At 39.2% G+C, this 20,815-nt stretch overlaps 1 protein-coding gene across 1 annotated transcript in view; it reads left to right on the plus strand.

Moving 5' to 3' along the window:
• LOC124593727 (odorant receptor 43a-like) overlaps positions 1–20,815 on the plus strand; it is a 31,107-nt gene that overhangs the window by 5,311 nt on the left and 4,981 nt on the right. Inside the window, exons 2-3 of the mRNA XM_047132053.1 lie at positions 15,733–15,832; positions 18,816–18,929. Of these exons, the coding sequence (XP_046988009.1) occupies positions 15,733–15,832; positions 18,816–18,929 (214 nt within the window). The remainder of the gene's footprint in view (positions 1–15,732; positions 15,833–18,815; positions 18,930–20,815) is intronic.

Raw genomic sequence — 20,815 nt, forward strand, 5'->3', positions numbered from 1 at the left:
AAACAATAACAAGAGCTACCAACTGCAGCAATACGCATATCTCAAGTGTTTTAAAATTTAACATAATCGTTAACGATGCCAGTTTTTCAGACTGATAAATAAACTGTGAGGAGAACGGTCATTCAGAAGATATGTAGGGAATTCATAGACTTCAGAGACGGCCCGGCAATGTAATTGATTTCACTGATATATAAAGTGCTGCACTTGTCGACTTTTTAAACTTTTTTTTGCAATCTTCTGTCCTGTCCTATGACGGAAGTTTTAATCAGTTGGCTGTAATCCGTTTCGCCAGTTTTATTACTTTAAACACCAACAGATATAGATACTGACTCATCACCATAGAGTCTGACGTATCACAACAATAATTTATATCCAATTACTCTTTAGGTGCAGAAAGTATTGACAAAGCACATTCTCTTCCTTGTAGTTCGCTTATAAATCTACAGTACGGCCTGGAAATTGAAAAGTACACTGCTCATTAATGCATATATTATAGATACTCCGCTAGAAATAGTGGCTTTGGGCTCTTGGATGACTTAGTCTTGTTACTCGCGTAACAACTGCGACTGATACCCTGCCGTTTACATCGAAGTCTTAACTTCTTGATAAACATATCTTCATTCGAAACATATACTTTTTGGGACTAAAATAATCAATTCAGATATCTGAACTAGGAAGAAGATGACTTAATTTCGTGTGGAGACAGATATGGTACTGAGATTACTAGCAAAAAAAGATTATACCCCTATTTTACAATAGAAAATGTCTTCACATAAAACTATAATCACAGTTGTGTGGGCTATACAATATCTTTTTAAACAAATGTTAGCCAATGAAATATCAATATAAAGAATTTCTGTACGGTGTAAATTACAGCATTTACACACCTAAAATATCTGTGTTATTTACCAAAAATACGTAAGCAGGCACAAGACGTTTATGTCAATTTCATGTCTACGAATTAGATGTCTATCAAAAACACATACAACGTTATTGACAATACTAGTGTAACAAACAGTATTTACACGTCAAAAATGTTTTTATTAATTATCAAAAATACCTAAGCCTTATCAGAAGTTCACAATGTTTATGTCGTAGTTATTTCCACGTTGAAAGACAGATATGTGAAGATAATGGCAACACTCACAATGTTTCCACATCCAAAATGTCTTTTAAAAAACATGCTACACCACTGATGTAAGTTACAGTAAAAGCTGCAGTGGACAACGACCAGTCTTCGATGTTTCTACCACACATAGTACAAGACTCAGTGGAGCATCCAGCATTTTGTGTTGATGTTCAATAGCTGCTCAAAATACATGTTAGCTAAAGTAATGTGTCAGCTACGGGAAGAGTGAAATTACTGTGCTTCTTATGAGTTAAGATACACTTGACGCCCAAAATATGATGTAGACGCTCAAATTAAGTGCCAAAATTGTTTCTATTATTGTTCTATAATAGTAGAAATGAAGGTGATGAAGTCCCATACTCCGTAACAGAGCGTAGGGGACGATGCGGGAGACCCGCACCGCCGTACTACACAACGTCCTGGTGGAGGTGGTTTGCCATTGCCTTCCTCCGACCGAGATGGTGATGAATGATGATGATGAAGACGACACAACAACACCCAGTCATCTTGAGCCAGGTGAATATCCCTGACCCCGCCGGGAATCGAAACCGGGACTCCGTGCTCAGGAAGCGGGAACGCTACCGCGGGACCACGAGCTGCGGGCGTAACACTAGTAAGACATGTGGCTACAAATAACACCCTAAGTAGGTGCTGCTGTAATAGCTGACACTTTCGATTAGGCCGCGACATGTACTAGTTGGAGCTACGGTGCCAAGTTTCTCTAAAAGAACTTTATAAAGTCCATAGCCAACTAGTACATAACGCCATGTTCATCGACTAACGTCAAATTTTCTGACACTTTAACACAGTAAAACGTACTAAAAAGGGAGTGTTTGGGTGATATTTTTAATGTGTTGTACCACTTACATACCATACTTTCGTAATATGCAGCTAAACTTCGAATTTCGCAAATACGATGTATAAACAACGATTACTTCAAAATGATTATGGACAATATTCCTCACAGATTTCCGATCATGAACGAAAATTATACCTTTGCATACAAACCTGAATGTAGAGAACTACAACAAATAAACTACAAACACAGAATCTAGGAAAATGCATTAGTTTATTCCCTACATAATCGGGTGGACGCTTGCTTAACTCCTCTCTTCGAAAGCTGTTCTTATTTCTTCTACATAGGCCATAGCTCCAAACATGCGATTTAAAGAGTGTGTTTTGCTACTACAATTCCACAGTAAAGTCGTGGTACCTCCTTTATTAATCCAAATCAAAATGCTTCGTTGCAATCAACCTTTTATGAGATACAATATGTACTCATTAATTGAAGTATCGTTCATCAAATCTGACTGTAGTCTTTCGAGCACCATAACACTCGCAAAAACAATGCACTGTTAATTGTTACCATGTTTTTTCAGTTCAAGTAATCGACCAATTCAAAATTAAACTTAAGGTGATTGACCTATACGTGTTCTCTGGCGGAATGGCAGTAGTAGGCTGGATATAAACGTTTCATGAAACAAAGTTGAGCTACAAGTCATCTTTACTTAAATGAAATAACCACTCATAGAGCACATATGTTGTTTGCAAGAAGACTAGTATGAGATCCCCTAGATAGTGTCTTACTTTCGTGGTTGCTAATTAAGTCTGCCAGTCATTCGTAACAATAAATTAAATCTTTAGTCAACCCTTGCAGGTCAATTTTAATAAGTCAGGTTGTAATTATAGAGACATTAGTGTGCGTATAATCTCTATTTGTATCAGATTTGCTTCTTAATCATTAAAACATTACTTATTAATACTAAAATTTATGCGTTTTGGAAACAAATCTTCTCTGTTGTAGGTCAAGGATAAGTAGTCTTTTCTCATCTCTTGCCCATACTCCCAGTCCGTATGGATTGACGACCTGTCACTTGTAGAGTGGGGTACTACCGCCCCACAAAGCTACCACAGCATGTCTCATTCATTACGGTATAAAACACGGCTTGGAATGCCGCATCAGGGATAGACTCCTTCAAAGTGTGTCAAGCTCCTTCTTCATTTATCTTCCTAAACGTCTTTTGTCTCGTGGTTGATATTGTCTGTTTTAATAATTCTTGCATCTGGCTTACGGTTACTGTGTTCTTTCCGTGCAACTGATTTTGTTTTAACATGCCAGTTATGTTTCGAATATTATATTCAGCTCACTTTCCACCTTTTCTCTTTTTAATCTTTTTATCCATTACAGTGTATCTAGTTACGTATCTAAGGAAGTTCATTTGAGATGTTTCTATTCTCTTTCCATCTCTCTTCTTCAGAGTCCAGTTTCCACATTCATGGAGCAGAGCAGGTTTGACGATAACAGCGTAGAACGTGAGTATCGTATCTCTGTGGATTCTCATTCACAACATTCTGTGGATACTTCCACATAGATGTAAAATAGATCTAACCTATTTTGTATTTCCAAATTTGCGCAGTACATAATATCTCACGCTATATATTTAAATGTATTAACTTGTTTTATGGTCTACTTTTCAGTTTAGATCTTAACTTGCAAGAGCTGTTGTCCTAAAATTACCACTGGTTTTGTCTTCGTAATTCTGTTTGTATTTATATTTGTATTTTGTTATTCATAAGCAAACCCTCTTCAGTTCGTAGAAGATACGTTTCCTCTGTTTCTTAAAATTCTTCAAAGTTTGTTACGATCTGCGTTATCAAATGTCTTTTCGCAGTCAATGAAAGCAAGAAAGATGGCAAATTGAATTCACAAATGTTTCTGTTACTAGCGTCATAATGCAGATATAGTCGAAACACGACCTTCCTTTGTGAAATCCATCTACTTACCTGGCAGTGTGGTACACTGATGTGTAGCACAAGTGTGAGGGAATGGAGAGCTACAGATGGCGCACCACACGCCCCCTGTGCCAGCTGCAGTTGTGTAGGAGACCTTCGGAGAAGTAGTTGTGCAAGTGACCTGCGTAAAATGCAACGTCGTCGTGAACTCATGCCGTTCGAACGGGTTAAGGCCGTCAGTTCCCGACGGATGGGAATTTTGATTTCGACCTCACATGTTCAACCAAGTCCAGGGTGTATAGTGAATGGCTGATTGAGGGTGTCACAGTCAAAAACAGACGAACTAGGCCGTCGAGCTATCTTCAGTGATCCGATGTCACCATCCGAAATAGATCGTCAGTAGTTACAGAAGGCCGGGAATGCAACAAATCACGGCTCGATCTAACACAGGACGTGCTATACACGTAGGTTCCATGTGGTATGAAAGCCAGCGCCGCACACGGCGAGGTCATCGGGCTTGGATTTGTCACCAATGAGCAGAATGGACGCTGAAACAATGGCACAAAGTGATACGATCGGACGAATAACGATTTCAACTGCACCACATCGATGAGATGCACCGTGAGTGGCGCAGACCACATGTATCGATGGATCCCACCTGCCACAGTCTATGGTCCAAGGCGGTGGTGTCTCTGTTATGGTCTGAAGTACATTTTACTGGTATGGACTGGGTCCCCTAGTTGTTACGGAAGCCACTATGAATGGTCCACGGTATGTTGAGCTGCTCGGGAACCATCTCCACCCATTTTTAGCCGTCCAACACGCTGACATTTCAGCGGTGTAACAGATAATAATGCGCCGCCCCATCGCTCCCACGTCTCCCGGGGATAGCTCCAGGAACATGCAAGGGAGGTTCAAAAACTGAGATGGCCACCCTGGAGCCCATATTTGAACCCCAGCCACCATACATGGGATATCATGGAATCTAGAGTCGTGCCATGGATCCTGCGCCCACGAACAGACCAGAACCGGCTGCCGTTCTGCAAGCAATTTGGTGTCAGCTGCTTCCAGAGGAGGACCAGGGACTTGTAGACTCACTTCCACGGCGTCTCACGGCAGATCACATCGCCAGAAGAGGCCGCTCGCAATATTAGGTGCCTATCCAATGACATTTGCTAAGTCAGTGTAGTATTAACGCTTGGTGACAGCCGGTTTGTTATATTTGTAGTGTCTAGTTTATAACATGAGTATAGAAGGCTAATAGTTCTGTAGGTTTAATAATCATGTCTGTTTCCATTCTCATAAATTGAACATATCTGGGGATATCCAATTCTTCAGGCATATAACCATTCTGCCAGCACATATTCGTAAAACCGAGTATTCTTATTCTTGCAACATCTGGTGCATACGTGAAGAATTCTGTATTTGCTTTTCATACAGGAGTGAGTTTCGCTATTCTTGCTAGACGTTGTTGCATCGTTAGTTGGTAAATCTACATTCCAATCTGCTTCAGATAGAACCATTCGCGTATCCCGCACATCTGTCAATCCTGATTTCCTTTATTTAAATGCTTCATTGTTTTATTCTTTGTCTTGCCTTCCTCTTACATCATGTTCAGTATCTGTTACGTATCAGGATTGATAAAAAAAATTGCATTTGAAGGCTATTCATTCCTTATTCGGTATGCCAACCGGACAAAGTCGTCCTGAGTATTGAGACAATAATCCAACCGAAACACCACTCTAAGATACCGGCTTGGCAAAACACAGTGTTTTAGCTGCGTGAAGAAATATGTAACTGCCTGTAGCATTTCGTAGTCCGACAGAAATCGTCAACACTTCAACCCCTTTATTAAAGAACAGAAGATGTGATCCAGAATGAGATTTTCACTCTGCAGCGGAGTGTGCGCTGATATGAAACTTCCTGGCAGATTAAAACTGTGTGCCCGACCGAGACTCGAACTCGGGACCTTTGCCTTTCGTGGGCAAGTGCTCTGCCATCTGAGCTACCGAAGCACGACTCACGCCCGGTACTCACAGCTTTACTTCTGCCAGTACCTCGTCTCCTACCTTCCAAACTTTACAGAAGCTCTCCTGCGAACCTTGCAGAACTAGCACTCCTGAAAGAAAGTTTTTATCTGCCCGGAAGTTTCATATCAGCGCGCACTCCGCTGCAGAGCGAAAATCTCATTCTGGAAACATCCCCCAGGCTGTGGCTAAGCCATGTCTCCGCAATATCCTTTCTTTCAGGAGCGCTAGTTCTGCAAGGTTCGCAGGAGAGCTTCTGTAAAGTTTGGAAGGTAGGATACGAGGTACTGGCAGAAGTAAAGCTGTGAGTACCGGGCGTGAGTCGTGCTTCGGTAGCTCAGATGGTGGAGCACTTGCCCGCGAAAGGCAAAGGTCCCGAGTTCGAGTCTCGGTCGGGCACACAGTTTTAATCTGCCAGGAAGTTTCATAGAAGATGTGATATTCGTATGGGGTGCTATCAGTACTACAGGGTGTTTACTTTAAATGAAGACACTGATAATCTTGAAAACTACACATCTAAAAAAAAGTTATAATTTCAGTTTCTTTGTGCCGGAGGGGGTTACACATTGACTCGCCACCCTACCCTGTGCGTGGGATGGGTGGGGTGGGGTGGAGGGGAACTTTGAATTCTATTATGGGAACGCTCGGTTTTTATTGTAGCAGATTACGATACTACGGCAGAAACTATATGCATCTCGTCTGAAGCATTTTCTTCGTTTCGTCACAGATGGCACTGTAACCGGAGGAACAGAAATTGGTGCACAATCAAGTTTTACGACACGGTACTCAATGGCTCTTGAGCATCCAATGGCACATGGGACCCCACCTCCTTGCTGCGAAGGTAGAACAATGTCAGTATTTCATAATTTCCAGTTGTAAACCCCGTCCGCATCGTTGTATTCCTCCGATATATCGAACACGGGGACTACTCGATGTGCCACCAAGGCCATGTAGAAAACTACGACGTATCGTAACAGGCAGTACACTGCAAGTGGGTCTCACGTATCGTGGAGAGACAGAACAGATAGCGGCTCTAAACGTTACAGTGTTTATTGCTTGCATACCTACCTATCAATAGGAGAACACAGGTGCAAGTGGGCGATGAATGTGGCAACAACAGATGAAATACTTTCAATGATCTTCACTTACGGAGATTGTAGGAGAAATACTAAGGTTGCTACTGCCTTGTATGCCAAGCGTTTTCCAGCGAAATTTCGCTCCCTTTCGTTCTTCTACAAGGTTGTGAACGCCTTTATGCCTGATGGCAGCACACAGACCGGCAAAAGGAAACGAACCAGGCGTGTTACACAATAAGCTAATGAAATAGCTGTACTAGTGGCAGTGGAAATAACCCACGGATAAGCGACCGGGAATTACATCACAATTCCGGTATGCCCGTAGATAGTATTTTCACAATACTGCATCGTCGTAAGTATGATTCATACAATGTGTCACTGCATCAAGAACTTCATGGTGGCGATTTTCATACCTAGGTAGTGTTCTGAGTGGGCACGTTAATAAATGCAGACGACCAGCACGTTCTTTGTCGAGAAACTGTTTTCCGATTAATCTACGTTCACAAACCGTGGTAGCGGTAATCGGCATAGCATTCGTTATTGGAGTGCAGATAATCCCCAAGGACCATCAACGTCCTTGGTCGATTCACATGAGAAACAAACTCATTGGTTGTATGTTATCGCCGGTACGTTGAATGGACTCAAATATCGAACGTTTTTGGAATAGGAACTACGGGTACTACTGCAGGATGAGGGCTGCCCAGCGCATTACGCAGTTGAAGCACGGAAGATACTATACCCTGTTTACACTGTCGGTGGATTGGCAGAGGTGGCCCTGTTAATTGGGCCGCTAGGTCATCGGATTTGACATCACTGGATTACATCCTGTGGGGATATTTAAGAGATATGGTGTACCAGCAATTGCTAACAGGCCGTGAAGACGTAGTCGACCGTATCATAAACGTCGGTGCTGACATTCCCGCAGATATGCTTCTGTCCTGTGAATGGTCATTTGAAAAGCGGGTATCTAAGTGTAAAGGGGTTGGAAGTGCTGCATTTGAACATTTACTCTGATTGTAAAAGTAGAGTAGCCTTCGACTCGAGTCACGACCACTGTGGCGCATCGAGTGTAGTCTCCTATTCGATATGTTGGAAGAATACAACGTTGCCAATGGGGTTTCCAATTAGAAGTACTGGCTTGTCCCACCCTCACAGCATGGAAGTAGGGTCAAACACGTGCCACTGGATATTCAAGGGCCATTGGAAAGCTTGTTTTAAATTACGATCGTGTACACATTTCTACGCCTATTACAGCGTCATCTCTGGCGAGACGAAGAAAATGTGCTTCAGACAAAACATATGCAGATTTTGCCGTCGAATCGCAAAGTACAATAAAAATCGGGGAGTCCAGCTGAAGATTTCAAAGTTGCCCCTCGCCACCCACATGCAGGGTAGGATTGTGGGTCGAGTGTGGTGTCATTGGGTTTCGCCCTCCGAGACAAACGTATTTGAGATATTTCAAAGTCTTCCGTTAAAATAAACATCGTGTATATGGTGGGTGCTCGAGTGTCTGCCACTTGGCTCTTCAAGTTGAGGCTAGCTTCCAAGATCGATCGGTACTTTGTGTCGAATTGTGAGCGGCATGAATTTTGCTCCTTAGTCAGCCAATGAAAGAATAACAGCGCTTTGTTTCTGTCTGGACACATTTGATAGTAACTTCGCCATACAATTTCGAACATGGCTGTTTTCATCAACCGTATGCTCGTTTCAGTATAAGATTAAACAGCCAACCAGTTGCACATAAACGTTAGGTACATTGACCTAGGTTTCGCCACCTACTAGAGGTGTCTTCAACAGAATGAACAGTTGCTAAACCCTATAAAATAATACGTAGAAAATTGGGTAAGACAAAACCACATTAACGAAGACGACAATTTTATGGACGCACAAAGGTTACCTATGTAAAATTACATTGCTAAAAAGCAATAGTCATAACTCCAAAGTAAAACAAAACGTTGTAGCCTTTGTCACGTACACCCAGCTGGGAACCACATCAGTTTTATCGGCCCAGTGGCTTACATTGCTGCCACGAATACCGTACGCCTATCAGCCGCGGACAGTAGCACATGCCCATTTGAAACATTATAACAAAAATAATTGAAAGAAACAATAATCAACTTAAAAAAAAATAAATACGACGAAAGCTTAATGTCTATCTGAAATTACACGGTAGTCACGCAGATTAAGTACAATAGAGCCCTGTGTTAGGCTTACAGAAAAGCACTGCTGCCTAAAGTGATCACTTTAGCGTCAGCTTTAACTTTGCAGATCTTCTAACGTGGGATCATAGCCATTATTAACTGCAATATTTTTTATTATGCTCGTATCTTCATTAAGCCTGTCAGGTGACAAAGGTATAGAGACTGCACCATGAATGTCTGAAAGAAAAAATGCTTTGTCGTGGGAATGAGGATGCTCTGAACTAGCGGTCACAATTTGATTGGTATTAGTCGCGTTTCGAAAAACACTGAAAGGAAGTCTGTCGTTGCCAATAGTAATACCACGACCAGCAGCTGAAAAATTATTCAAGAATTGCTCTTCCATCGAATTAATGAAAATATCGGCCGAGATGCCAGCCAGTGGGTTATCCACTGCCTGGCAGTCATGCTAATGGCATAATTACTGACAACAAAATAGTTGTATTTTACTACTACTGATAGCAAACAAATTAGGTCAGTTATTTGGTCATCGGAAATATCTTTTTTAAACGTAGGTGAGTTTTTTTGACTATGTCAATGGTTGTTTGAACAGGTACGTTAATATATAGGTTTCTGAAGTCTAATGAAAACAATTTAGTATCCTGGTCGCACTACAGATCTGTGATTTTGCTGACTAAATTTTGATTGTCGATGACAGAACAATAATTTCGAAAAACAAAGGATTTTTTTATTTCATCCTGAAGAAACCTTGTTAACTTATGATATGCCCTGTTCATACTGTTTACAGTTCGACGTATCGGATGATGACTTTTATGTACTTTAAACCAGGAACGCAATTTAGGGGTCTGTGGATTATATTAAAGCTGCTTTTTTTTTTTTAATGATTTGAGCACATGCGTAGCGCAGTTATCGGCTAGCCTAATTTCTTTTTGTGTCATGACTTTTGGATCCTCTTCTAGTTCCGAAACATTATTCTCCTCAAAAAATTGTAGTGTTTTAGACACGTATTCGTTTTGAGCAATGATTCCACCATTCCCTTAATCAGACTGTGTTATAAGGCATTGTTTTCTTTTAGGTTGACTTTAATATTTTTTAATCAATTTCTTATCACAAACACATTGGCAGGAATTATTAGCTGCAAGTTTCGCAAAAGCACTACATAGATCATGAGCTTCTCTCGTTTGTCGAGAAGACTCTACTTTGACGCTGTCAAGGCGTATTTTAAGATTTACAATAATATTTTCTACTACATTTTATCTGACAGGTTAGGAACTACATTGTGTTTAAGTCCTTTTTCCAACAAGGCAGTCTATTCTACTGTAAAATCTATTTCAGTCTTATTCAGAATTCTGTTGAAAAATCAGTGCTCATACCTCTGAAACCTGTAAAGAAGCCTGTTTTTATTTAAAAACAGGCTTCTTTACAGGTGAAATGCTCTTAAGATTAGCTAGTTCATTCTCATTACTTTTTCCAGTACAATTTCTCAGTTATCTACATTTCTTAACTTATGTAGTTACAATTTTTGAAAGGAACAATTCCATGGTCCCCTTGCAGTGGGTCATACAGGCCACATTGATGAAATAACTTACTTAATATCAGTTTTAAATTATGAACTTTATACACATTTCATAGACACGAAATAAGGATAGCCATAGTTTCAACTACCCACTTTTAAATGCTTTTCATTATAGTGATTCCAAGAGTTTGTGTAATTGCTATGCTTTCATTTACCCTCAGTTGCCTACTATCAGCCAAGCATAAGTGGGTACAAATTTTATTTTGCAGAAAAAAATTTGCTATCTTTCTGACAGTGACAACTTCTACTGTCACACAGTGGAGACTACCTGACCAATGAAATAGCTCCATGCACAGTAGTTTTTAACATTTAAATTCAATACATATTCGGTAACACGGGGCATTTTTTGCACTGTCGCAACTACCTCCACTAAACTGCAACAAACTGCCCCATGTGTCCGCAGCTACAGATCATCATCAACTGAACGTGTAGCAAATTGCCTCATATGTCACCAGTTACAGATAAAATTGCAAGAAATTACCCCTTATGTCTCCAATTACAGATAAACATCAGTCGAAATTGTAACACATTGCCCCAAACAATGAACTTGTATATTCCATTGCGCATAGGCAACTAACTAAACTGTATCAAACTGGACAGTATTTTATAAAGGAGTTTAAGCACATTATTTTTCAGTTGTTGAATAATACCATGTGTCCAGAGTTGGTTAGTTTGGAGGCAGGGACCAAACAGTGAGGTCATTGCTCCCAGCAGATTAGGGAAGGATGGGGAAGGAAATTGGCCATGCCTTTTCAAAGAAACCATCCTGGCATTTGGCTGAAACAATTAAGGAAATCACGGAAAACCTAAACGACGATGGCCAGACGCAAGTTTGAATTCTCATCCTCCCAAATATGAGTCTAGTTTGCTAACCACTGCGCTACCTCGTTCGGTGCATGCAGGGTAATAGTAATCATAATCATCAGTGTAATGGCAGTCACCATGTCAACTAACCCCAACTACCCTCAATAGAATCTGTGATGTTCTTACATTAATAATTGTGTTATTGGGATAGAGGAAATCACAATGTCAGCTGACCCTAAACCCCCAAAAGCACCCACTAAGCATTCTGGCTAATGATTGTCACAATGACAGGGATAATGCCAGTCATCAAATCATTTGGAACCTATTTCAACAATAGCATGCACTAGGGCTTAGGGTAATGGCAATCACGATGTCATGATTTTGATAGTAGCCACCATCTGTTTGTAGGATGGTGATAACCATGACCAGGTAATAGAAATCACCTTGTCAACTGACCCTTATTAGTCCCAGTAATATTCACATTTATGCTATCAAAGATCATCATGCAATCAACTTAAGAAAAATTGCTTTTGAATATGCTGCTTATCTGTAATTTGAGATGCACAACACAATTTGATACAATTTCATTTGATGCTTATCTGAAACTTGAAATGTATGGAACAATGTGTTATAATTTCGCTTGATCCTTATCAGTAACTGGAGTTGTATGCGACCATTTATAACAATGCGTTTCAGGCTTATCTGTAACAGTTCACATTATCGTCATTAGCAGAAGGTGAAAAAGTTCTGTACTGCAACATAAAATATTTGCCATAGCCTGGATTTGTTATAATGTTTGGATCATTTTGAAAGACTGAAAGAAAGTGTTTAGGTGAAATAATGACAACAATCGTTTTTCATCAGTTTGATTGTGTATTAAATTCATGTTCATTATGTTACTTCATCATAGGACATTTAATTTCTGTTGTGTGACAGTGACAGTGACAGTGTACCATAATCTATAAGTTGGATCACTAGTTGCTCTTGTGTTTGTACTTTTATAGAACAAAGTATTATGTATTTTAGTAAATGTTTGGTTTTTATAAAGCATGGTACAAAGATCGAACAATTTTCTTTGACAAGAGCACTTATCGTATAAAATTAGCATCGTCATGAGTATTTTGTAAATAATACAACTTCTGGGTTCTATGAAGTGTAGTACTATGATCAAAATTCTCTCGGTGCAAAGTGCAGCTTCACTGTAAATAAGATCAGGAGATAAAAGCGTTATGTATTTTCTTCCAACTATAAAAGAAATCACCCTTCAACTGCAGGTGATGTTCATATTTGCATTCAGTTCTTTTCGCTGTTTCCCATGGTGCCTGCTGTATTCATGTCAGATATAGTTCGTTTTCTGTTTGTACAGTGAAAGTAGCTAATTTTCCGTCGAATCTTTCTCTGTTGCTCTGGAACACGGGAAGTCGCCATTTTTCTGTGTAATCTTTTCTGTTGCTTTGGAACATCTTGAATCACATTTCACATGTTTTTAAGTCTCGCCCACACTCTTACACATATCTCTTCACTTCCAAACAATGTTGCAACCGTTTTTCAGGAGCTTGTGCGATAATCTTACTTCAACAAAAAATTATCACTACATGTCTCCTGTGTTTATAACATTGAAGGAAATTATCGGATTTCTCAGATTATGTATGTCGAATGACAACTAAAAATCACTTATGAATTCCGTTTTTTTTTTTTGCATTTATTTCATGTAATTTATAAAGAAGTATCGAGAAAAATTGTCAGTGACTTTATACAGGGACGCTGGAAAACGCGCCTGCTGTTGGAGGGTTAAGGCACAGCAGTAGTGTCGCTAGCGCTTTGTACTATTTTACAAGAAATGTTTACGTATTCTTGATAAATAATACAGACAACTCTAATTTGGTGCAAAGATCGAATTTTCGTTTGTGGTCAGATATCTGTGTGGAATATTGTCCATCATTGCCTTTTTATCATTGATGTAAGCAGGATTTTTGTGTCATATGGGATGTATTTCAAAGTGAAACCTGTATACTACAAAAATATGCAGTTTAGCGATACAACAAACTGACGGTATCATCATAATACACAAATTTTAGTACGGTTTGTTCCGGTAAATTGTCATAAAATGTGACTTCAGTGTGTAAATGCAGTATTATTCAGTAGTTGATTATGGACGTGTGTAAACTCATTTAGACTGGCTTGGCACTATAGTTTCGATAAGCTGTTGCAGCCTTCCTTGAAAGTTAATGTTTTTGTACACCAGTGGAACATGACAACAGGTCGGTTCAAGATCAAAACTAATAAGAAAAGCCAATAAACCATATTCATTTTGTTTTTTATGTATTTTTGTCTGTCCCCTACAGTGGTTCTTGGTAAGTTCGTTTTTGTACCACCAGTGACTGTCAAATAATACTGCATTGCATGTTTAGCATGTAATTTTTGCCATGTGTATTCTTTACTGTTACAAAAGAATAATACAGACATTTCCACTTGAAAAAGGCATTGTGGCACAGAATTTGAGGCGCCACTGTCATGTTTAAGGTGCCAGGTCTAGCTTAGCCTGGAAGTAGTACAGTAATAGCACTTTTCCAGTTATTTTATTTAACATATGTTGTCTAGAGTCGTAGAATAATAACACAAATAATTCAGAAGCGGAAAAAATTTAATTTGGCGCTGTATTGTGCCTCGCACTGGGTGTGGACTGGGTGTGGTAAAAAGGTCAAAATTTGTTCATTTTGCAGTTCACTTTAACTTGTAAGTTACTTCAGAGGTATCACACAATTATATTTCACCATACATATTGAATTTCGAAATAATGTTAGTTACACAAGTGTTGGCAATATACTTACATATTTTTCGTTAGACAGTGAAATAACATTGATTTAAACATTATGCTGATGAAACTTGATAAATAATACAGACGTTTTAAAGCCAAAAATACTGCAAATTGAAAAGTAATACAGACATTTTACATGTGAAAAAACCGTAAGTTACACCAGTACTGTCAATATTTTAATTTGTTTGTAAAAGTCTTACACTCCTTTCTTATACTTTCGTGCATGGGGTTAATTTACAAAATTCAGGTTGATTGGATGCTTTTGAACGTTGCTGAGATGGCAGCTCAGAGGGTAAATACTGACTGGCTGTTTTGCTTTAAAGGCTGATAAAATACTGGGCTGTGACTGGGAGATATAAATGTGTGTGTGTGTGTGTGTGTGTGTGTGTGTGTGTGTGTGTGTGTGTGTGTGTGTGTGTGTGGTCCCTCTGACTTATGTGTGGCGTGGATTTGGAGAGAGAATTGACATGATGACATCACGGAATGGGGCATGACTTGTGATATCATGGGTACACCAAAATATACGTGCACCGTATGCATATATGAAGCCAGAAGTGGACCAGATAGTACACTGCAATGCTGCTGATGATAATTAGCAAACATGAATCCATTGCGTGTTCAGTAAGTTGGTATGTGGATCACAGCACATTACCCAAAATCAGGTAGTTTTAATCGGTATAACATGAGTATGGTGCTTGAATAGTCTATGGTCATCCATATTCTCCGTAATATCTGTTTAATCAGTTATCAGCTACAGTTATGAGTACGAAGATAAGTCATGCAAACTTGTGAACGTTAATCTACACTTATGTGCAGTTTAATTGTACCATTTACAAACTGCATGCAGGGAATGTAGTCAGGGTTCATATTCGCAGTTAACTTGACTGGCAAATGACTAGTATTCGGCACGCGTAAGAACTTTCGTCTAAAGTGTAGTGGTCACCCCGTCCTCTTAAGTGCAAAATGTAAAAACCGATTTCCGTTTACCCTTCCTGCACTGCTAAATGCTAAATGTTTCAATAAATATCACGTAAGAAATATTCGTTCGGTATAAGTGTGGGTGAAATTATAGATCCTGCACTTTTTCATCTCCGACTGTAGCTTTCAGTTTGGCCTGAAATATGTCGACATCTTAATTAACTTAGCTTGTGAGCGATGGTGAGGTGTTTGGAAGAAACGACAGTCAATAAATTGCACACATGCTATTGCAGCCATCACTGTTGTAGCCTTTAGTAGTAGGACGTTCATTGTTTATAGCACACTGTCACATCACATATGTATAGAAACTAACATACCAAGCTCTCATTTTTGTTTCATTGTGTGTAAAATTCATTGCATCTGACGGTAGCAGAAATGTAACTCCTGTGTTTGTATTAATACAGAATGAAGCTATTTCAAATATTGTTACAGGTCTGTACTCCTCTTGCAGAACATAATGAGCGAGTCAATTTCAATCCTCCTTTTCGTCAATATGGTTGATCTGTGTGCCTGCATATTTGTGAGTGCTGTGGTGAGTAACTTTCATAATTTTTGTTACTAGGTATTTCTCGGTCATCAGTGGCTGTTAATATAGTTAAGCGATACTTTTCCGCTGCATCTCCGTCACGCGTTGACTGCTCGCTATTGTGCAACGAAAGGACACCAAATAACGAGATGAATTAACCTCTTCCAAGAAATCTACTTAAGTTAAAAGTTATAATTCGTCGACTACAACATCAAGTAATGTGCAAGCGGATTATATAAAATGGCTAGTCGATTTTTCATTCGATCTTAAGCAGTTTGGTAAGAACTTAGCAGTGAGGAAGCTTATAAAACCTTCGTTCGACCGATATTTGAGTATCGCTCGTCAATGTAGGACCGCTACCACAGAGCTTTGGTAGAATAAATACAGAATATCCCAAAAACCACCACTCCCTGTTACAGGTTCGTTTACTTAGCGCGGAAACGTCACGAAATGCTTACCCAACACCACTGGCAGACACTACATGGGAGGCAATGTGCATTACGTTGTGGTCTATTTTTGAAATTCTGTTGGCGTACTTTCCAAGAACAGTTAATCGAATGTTTCCTATGATGCAAATCACAGTAGTGTAATGTTAAGACATCCTGTTAAAGTAGCCACATTCGATAGAGGTTGATTTCAGAAAGTGTTACTCACCGTTTGGTGTTAATTAAGGAACGACGACAACTAGGGGATTTGCTTAAGCGTAACGTTGAGTAATGGAGTTCATGCGCAAATGCGTGATAGCTTACACTGAATCCTAGCAATATAATTCGCATTCCAGATATCTGACAGGAGCCAGCATAGGCAACTCTTGTGTAGTTGACCGTGCAGTGAAAGACAACGCATCATGAATGGAAACATCCATCATCGTTCTGTATTAAGGTTTGTACTGGCTCATGGTAGCCTGAACTAATCATTGTGTAGTGATCGTAATGGATTTTGTTTAACCTCCTTCATTCTAAACTCATGAGAGCTGGACGGGTTGTTGAAAGTTAAAGGAAAATATTCGCTTGTGAAATTCCTGTAGCAAGCTCAAAACTATTTTTCAGTTGTTTTCTACATATGTGGTTGTCACTGAATCTTACTTTCGCTGAAATGAATTGGTTTTGGACAGGACTGTAACTGCAAGTATCTTTGGTTAGTAGCTGAGGTTATTTAAAAGCTCATTCCAGCGATCAAGTTACTCTTTCGTCGAACTTCGCACTGATCATGCTGTTATACGTCAATGTAAGCACCATATCAATAACGTTTATCGTTATTATTCTTATTCATATGACGCAGTTCATAGTAAAATAACGAAACTTAATTTTATACTCTATTCAGTTACTCACGTGATGAATTTGCTCACAGTGGTTCTTTGCGTAACATAATTAAATGTATTACTGTCGATTCACTTAAAAAGTAATTATAATATTACTAATAATTTACTGATTCATAGCATCATTATCAGAAACTTTCTAAAAATTTCGACAGGTTTATGTACATCACACCTTGTAAACATTTAGTGCAGAAAACTAATCTCATATTTCCAAAATGTCAACCTAAACTCTATGTTTCTGATAGCTGATTATGTTATCATTAGGTCCTACAACAGAGATTACTGCCATTGGCTATATTTTGTAACTTACTAAGGCATTTGATTGTGTGAACGATGATTCATCCATACAAAAGTTACATTAGTATAGAATAGGAAGGAAATGATTTTCACCTTATCAGAATCAGAAACAAGTAAAACATGTCATCTTGTTGTTCCCATAGTATTACGAGAGATATTTCTTTGACATTCGTTTTATCTGTGTAAGACCATGGTCTAAGGCGTAATTCACTGCCTAAAGTTTTTTCACTTTAACTGCAAAAAGTGCTTTACATTATTTTAGTATCAACATTAGCACTGTAGAACAATGTAGTCTTGTCGTTTCACTGCATTCCAGTGAAACAAAATATAAATCTTGAACAGTTTCCTACAGTGAATGACTCTGTTGTGTTGTTGTGATCTTCGTCTGAAGACTGGTTCTGCACAGTGCTCCATACCACTCTATCCAATGAAAACCTATAAATCTCCACGTATCTGCTGGGTCCGACACCCATTCATACCTTCTTACTCTATTTCTCTCTTGGACTCACACTACAGTTCTCCCCCCCCCCCCCCCCCACACACACACATTTAAATCCAATAGTGTTTCTTGATTTCTTGGTGTCTCAGAATGTGTCCGACCAACCCATCCCTTCCTTTAGACAAGTTTACCACAAATTTCTTTCCTCCGCAGTTCTATTTACCGATTCCTCATCAGTGACGGCATCAACCCGTCTCATTGTCAGCATTCTTATGTACACCACATTTCACAAGCCTCTGTTCCGTTTTTTCTGAACTGCTAATCGTTCAAATTTCACTTACGTACAAGGCACACTACAGAAAAGTACCATCAGGAAAGACTATCTAACACTCAAATAAAATTTCTACTGGGTATTCTTTAGATATGTTTTTTCTTGCCGTTATTGCTATACGGGTAATGTAATACAATGTAACAATGCAGCTACCTGTTAACGAAATTCCTGTTAATTCCCTGGGGCTTGTAGGTGTACAGTATAGGCTCGAAGTTTTCACTTTTGAAACCAGTCTCAGAAATTTAATGAAACAATTTTCATCACGCCTCATTACGCTTAACATAATAATTTCCTTTTAACTATCAACTGGAGCGAACAAATTTCTTTTCAATTTACGGACGCTCAGACTTTCTTGATAAATTTATCTTTTCTCCGTGCCCTTCCCCTCGAAATTTTTCAGTCTCACCTATGTGACAACAGTGTTTGTTATCTGAGGTCTCATAAGAAATTTTTTACCAGCATCCTATTTTTGTGGAATTCAGGACTGATTCACTTGAATAGGAACAATTAATCATTTGCACAATATACTATCGCTTTTCTTTTCTGTATTTTTATGATATGAAGACGTTCCTGGGGAGATACACGAATATCATGAACTGTGTAGCTGTTGCAGAGAGACGGGAACGTGACAAAGGCGCTGAAGACACTGTCGGTGATACCTCCTCTCTTGTTCGAAACAGGCATCTACTGTATCTTCGGTCAAATCCTTACTGATCAGGTAAGTTTACATTTAATTATCATGTATTAAATCGAAGCAAGGTCCATGATAGTTTGCTTTAACATACATAGCTATATTGGCTCAAACACATTCGTGGATCAGATGTTTTTGCTTCATAGCAGAAACAACAAAACGAGAATATGTGATGACTTAAGAAACATGAAACTTACTTAGAAAAGAAGTAATTATTACTCAACAAAAGTGCTACTGATCAGTCTGCAAATGATTGAAAGGTGTCAGTCTTACTAATGATAACTACGCAGCACAATGTGGTGCTTGGATCTTATAAAAGAGGAACAATTTTCAAACACCTGCTACACATTTTGTTGCACTTATGTCAACAGCAAATATGATTTGTGTTAGATACATTAATGAGAGCTTTCGGCCGTGAAATAGATACTGCCACAGTTGATCAAGTTCTTAGGAATAGTTATGTTACAGTTATACTTAGTTTTACTATAGTATTAAGAGTTCTTTGTGATATGACAGAGAAGACCATCATAGCGGTTCATAAAATACGTATGAGCTGTTGCTGGAAGTTTGTTTTCCTCCATCATCGTTCATGAAATGCGTGATTCCAAAAGAAAAAAATTAGGAACTTGGAAACATGTTAAATGCTCATGTATTAGAATTAATTTTCCCTTTTGGTGCTAATTGGAACGAAATGCATTGATTTGATCAGAGACAAAATAATTAGAAAACTCTAAGTGACAAATTACTACGGAACAAACTGTCATCACTAGGAAGTAGACGCTTAGCAGCAGTGGGTGACAGAGGTGTAACACAGATCTACCTTCTGGTACTGCATCCTCGAAGTCCATCAGCACATACTCGACCTGTTAACCTTACCTGCATTTATCTGTATTGCATTTGTGAATAAGCTGCTCCACAAGAAGTGATAACCGATGCCGATTTGTCAGAACACAGCAACACTCTAAGCAAGGTTGATAAAACAGCAGACGAAGAGCAAACAAATATGATAAAATCGTGGTATATTGTTGTGACCCAGTGACCTCCAAGTTGGTAGGTGTAAATTCATTATAGCACTTACCCAAAGTTCTAGTGCGGTAACAGGTATTCACATAGCTCACAGGAGCGAAACTAGCTCTGTTCAATAAGCCACAATCACCATGACACCACAAACGAAACAATTGCCCGCGTGTGAATGTACAGTTGCAAACTTCCACAACACTGCTATACTGTGAGGTATGCGAAATATGTTTTGTGCCACGTGAGACTTAAAACCGCAACGAAAGGCCACTTTTGAATCTATTGGCAACAAGTAATATGATATTCTCCATGACACGAACTGATTTAAACCCTCTGTCGTGAACAAGAGGGTCATCAGTGACAACAAGGTCACAATACTGAGATAGTAAACAACTATATAATCCATATCGCCCCACTTACTGGCGTGTGGTGGAGTGATGATATAGTACACCACGTAAGCTTTGCTCATTGTCGATCATTGCGTAAGTCTGTGAAGAATGTCACAGTCAAAATATATTTTATCGAAACCAACTGCCTTGGTGACTCTACTTGATTAGGTGTTGGTAGCTCGACAAAGGAAGAAACGAAACTTACTATGCCACTGAAGTGGTGCTGCGATTCGATGCACGTACGACCTGGTACAGCAGCCGGCACGATTTTTTTGAACAGTGGCTCGTCATCGCTACTATTAACTTTCCTGGTTGCAGTGTCGCCATACATTACACTTTATGAATATCAGTCCTTCTCATAATATAATGCCCTAACTCAATTACACCAGAGGAGTCACTCCCAGAACTCCACGTGAAATAATTTCCCCTACCTACTAACTAGGGCAATACGTAATGTTATGATGGATTATTCTTCGTTTCTGTGCTGCACTGCCTTGGACTGTTCCA

Source organism: Schistocerca americana, chromosome 1 (assembly GCF_021461395.2).
Source record: "Schistocerca americana isolate TAMUIC-IGC-003095 chromosome 1, iqSchAmer2.1, whole genome shotgun sequence".
In the NCBI taxonomy this organism is placed as follows: Eukaryota; Metazoa; Arthropoda; class Insecta; order Orthoptera; family Acrididae; genus Schistocerca; species Schistocerca americana.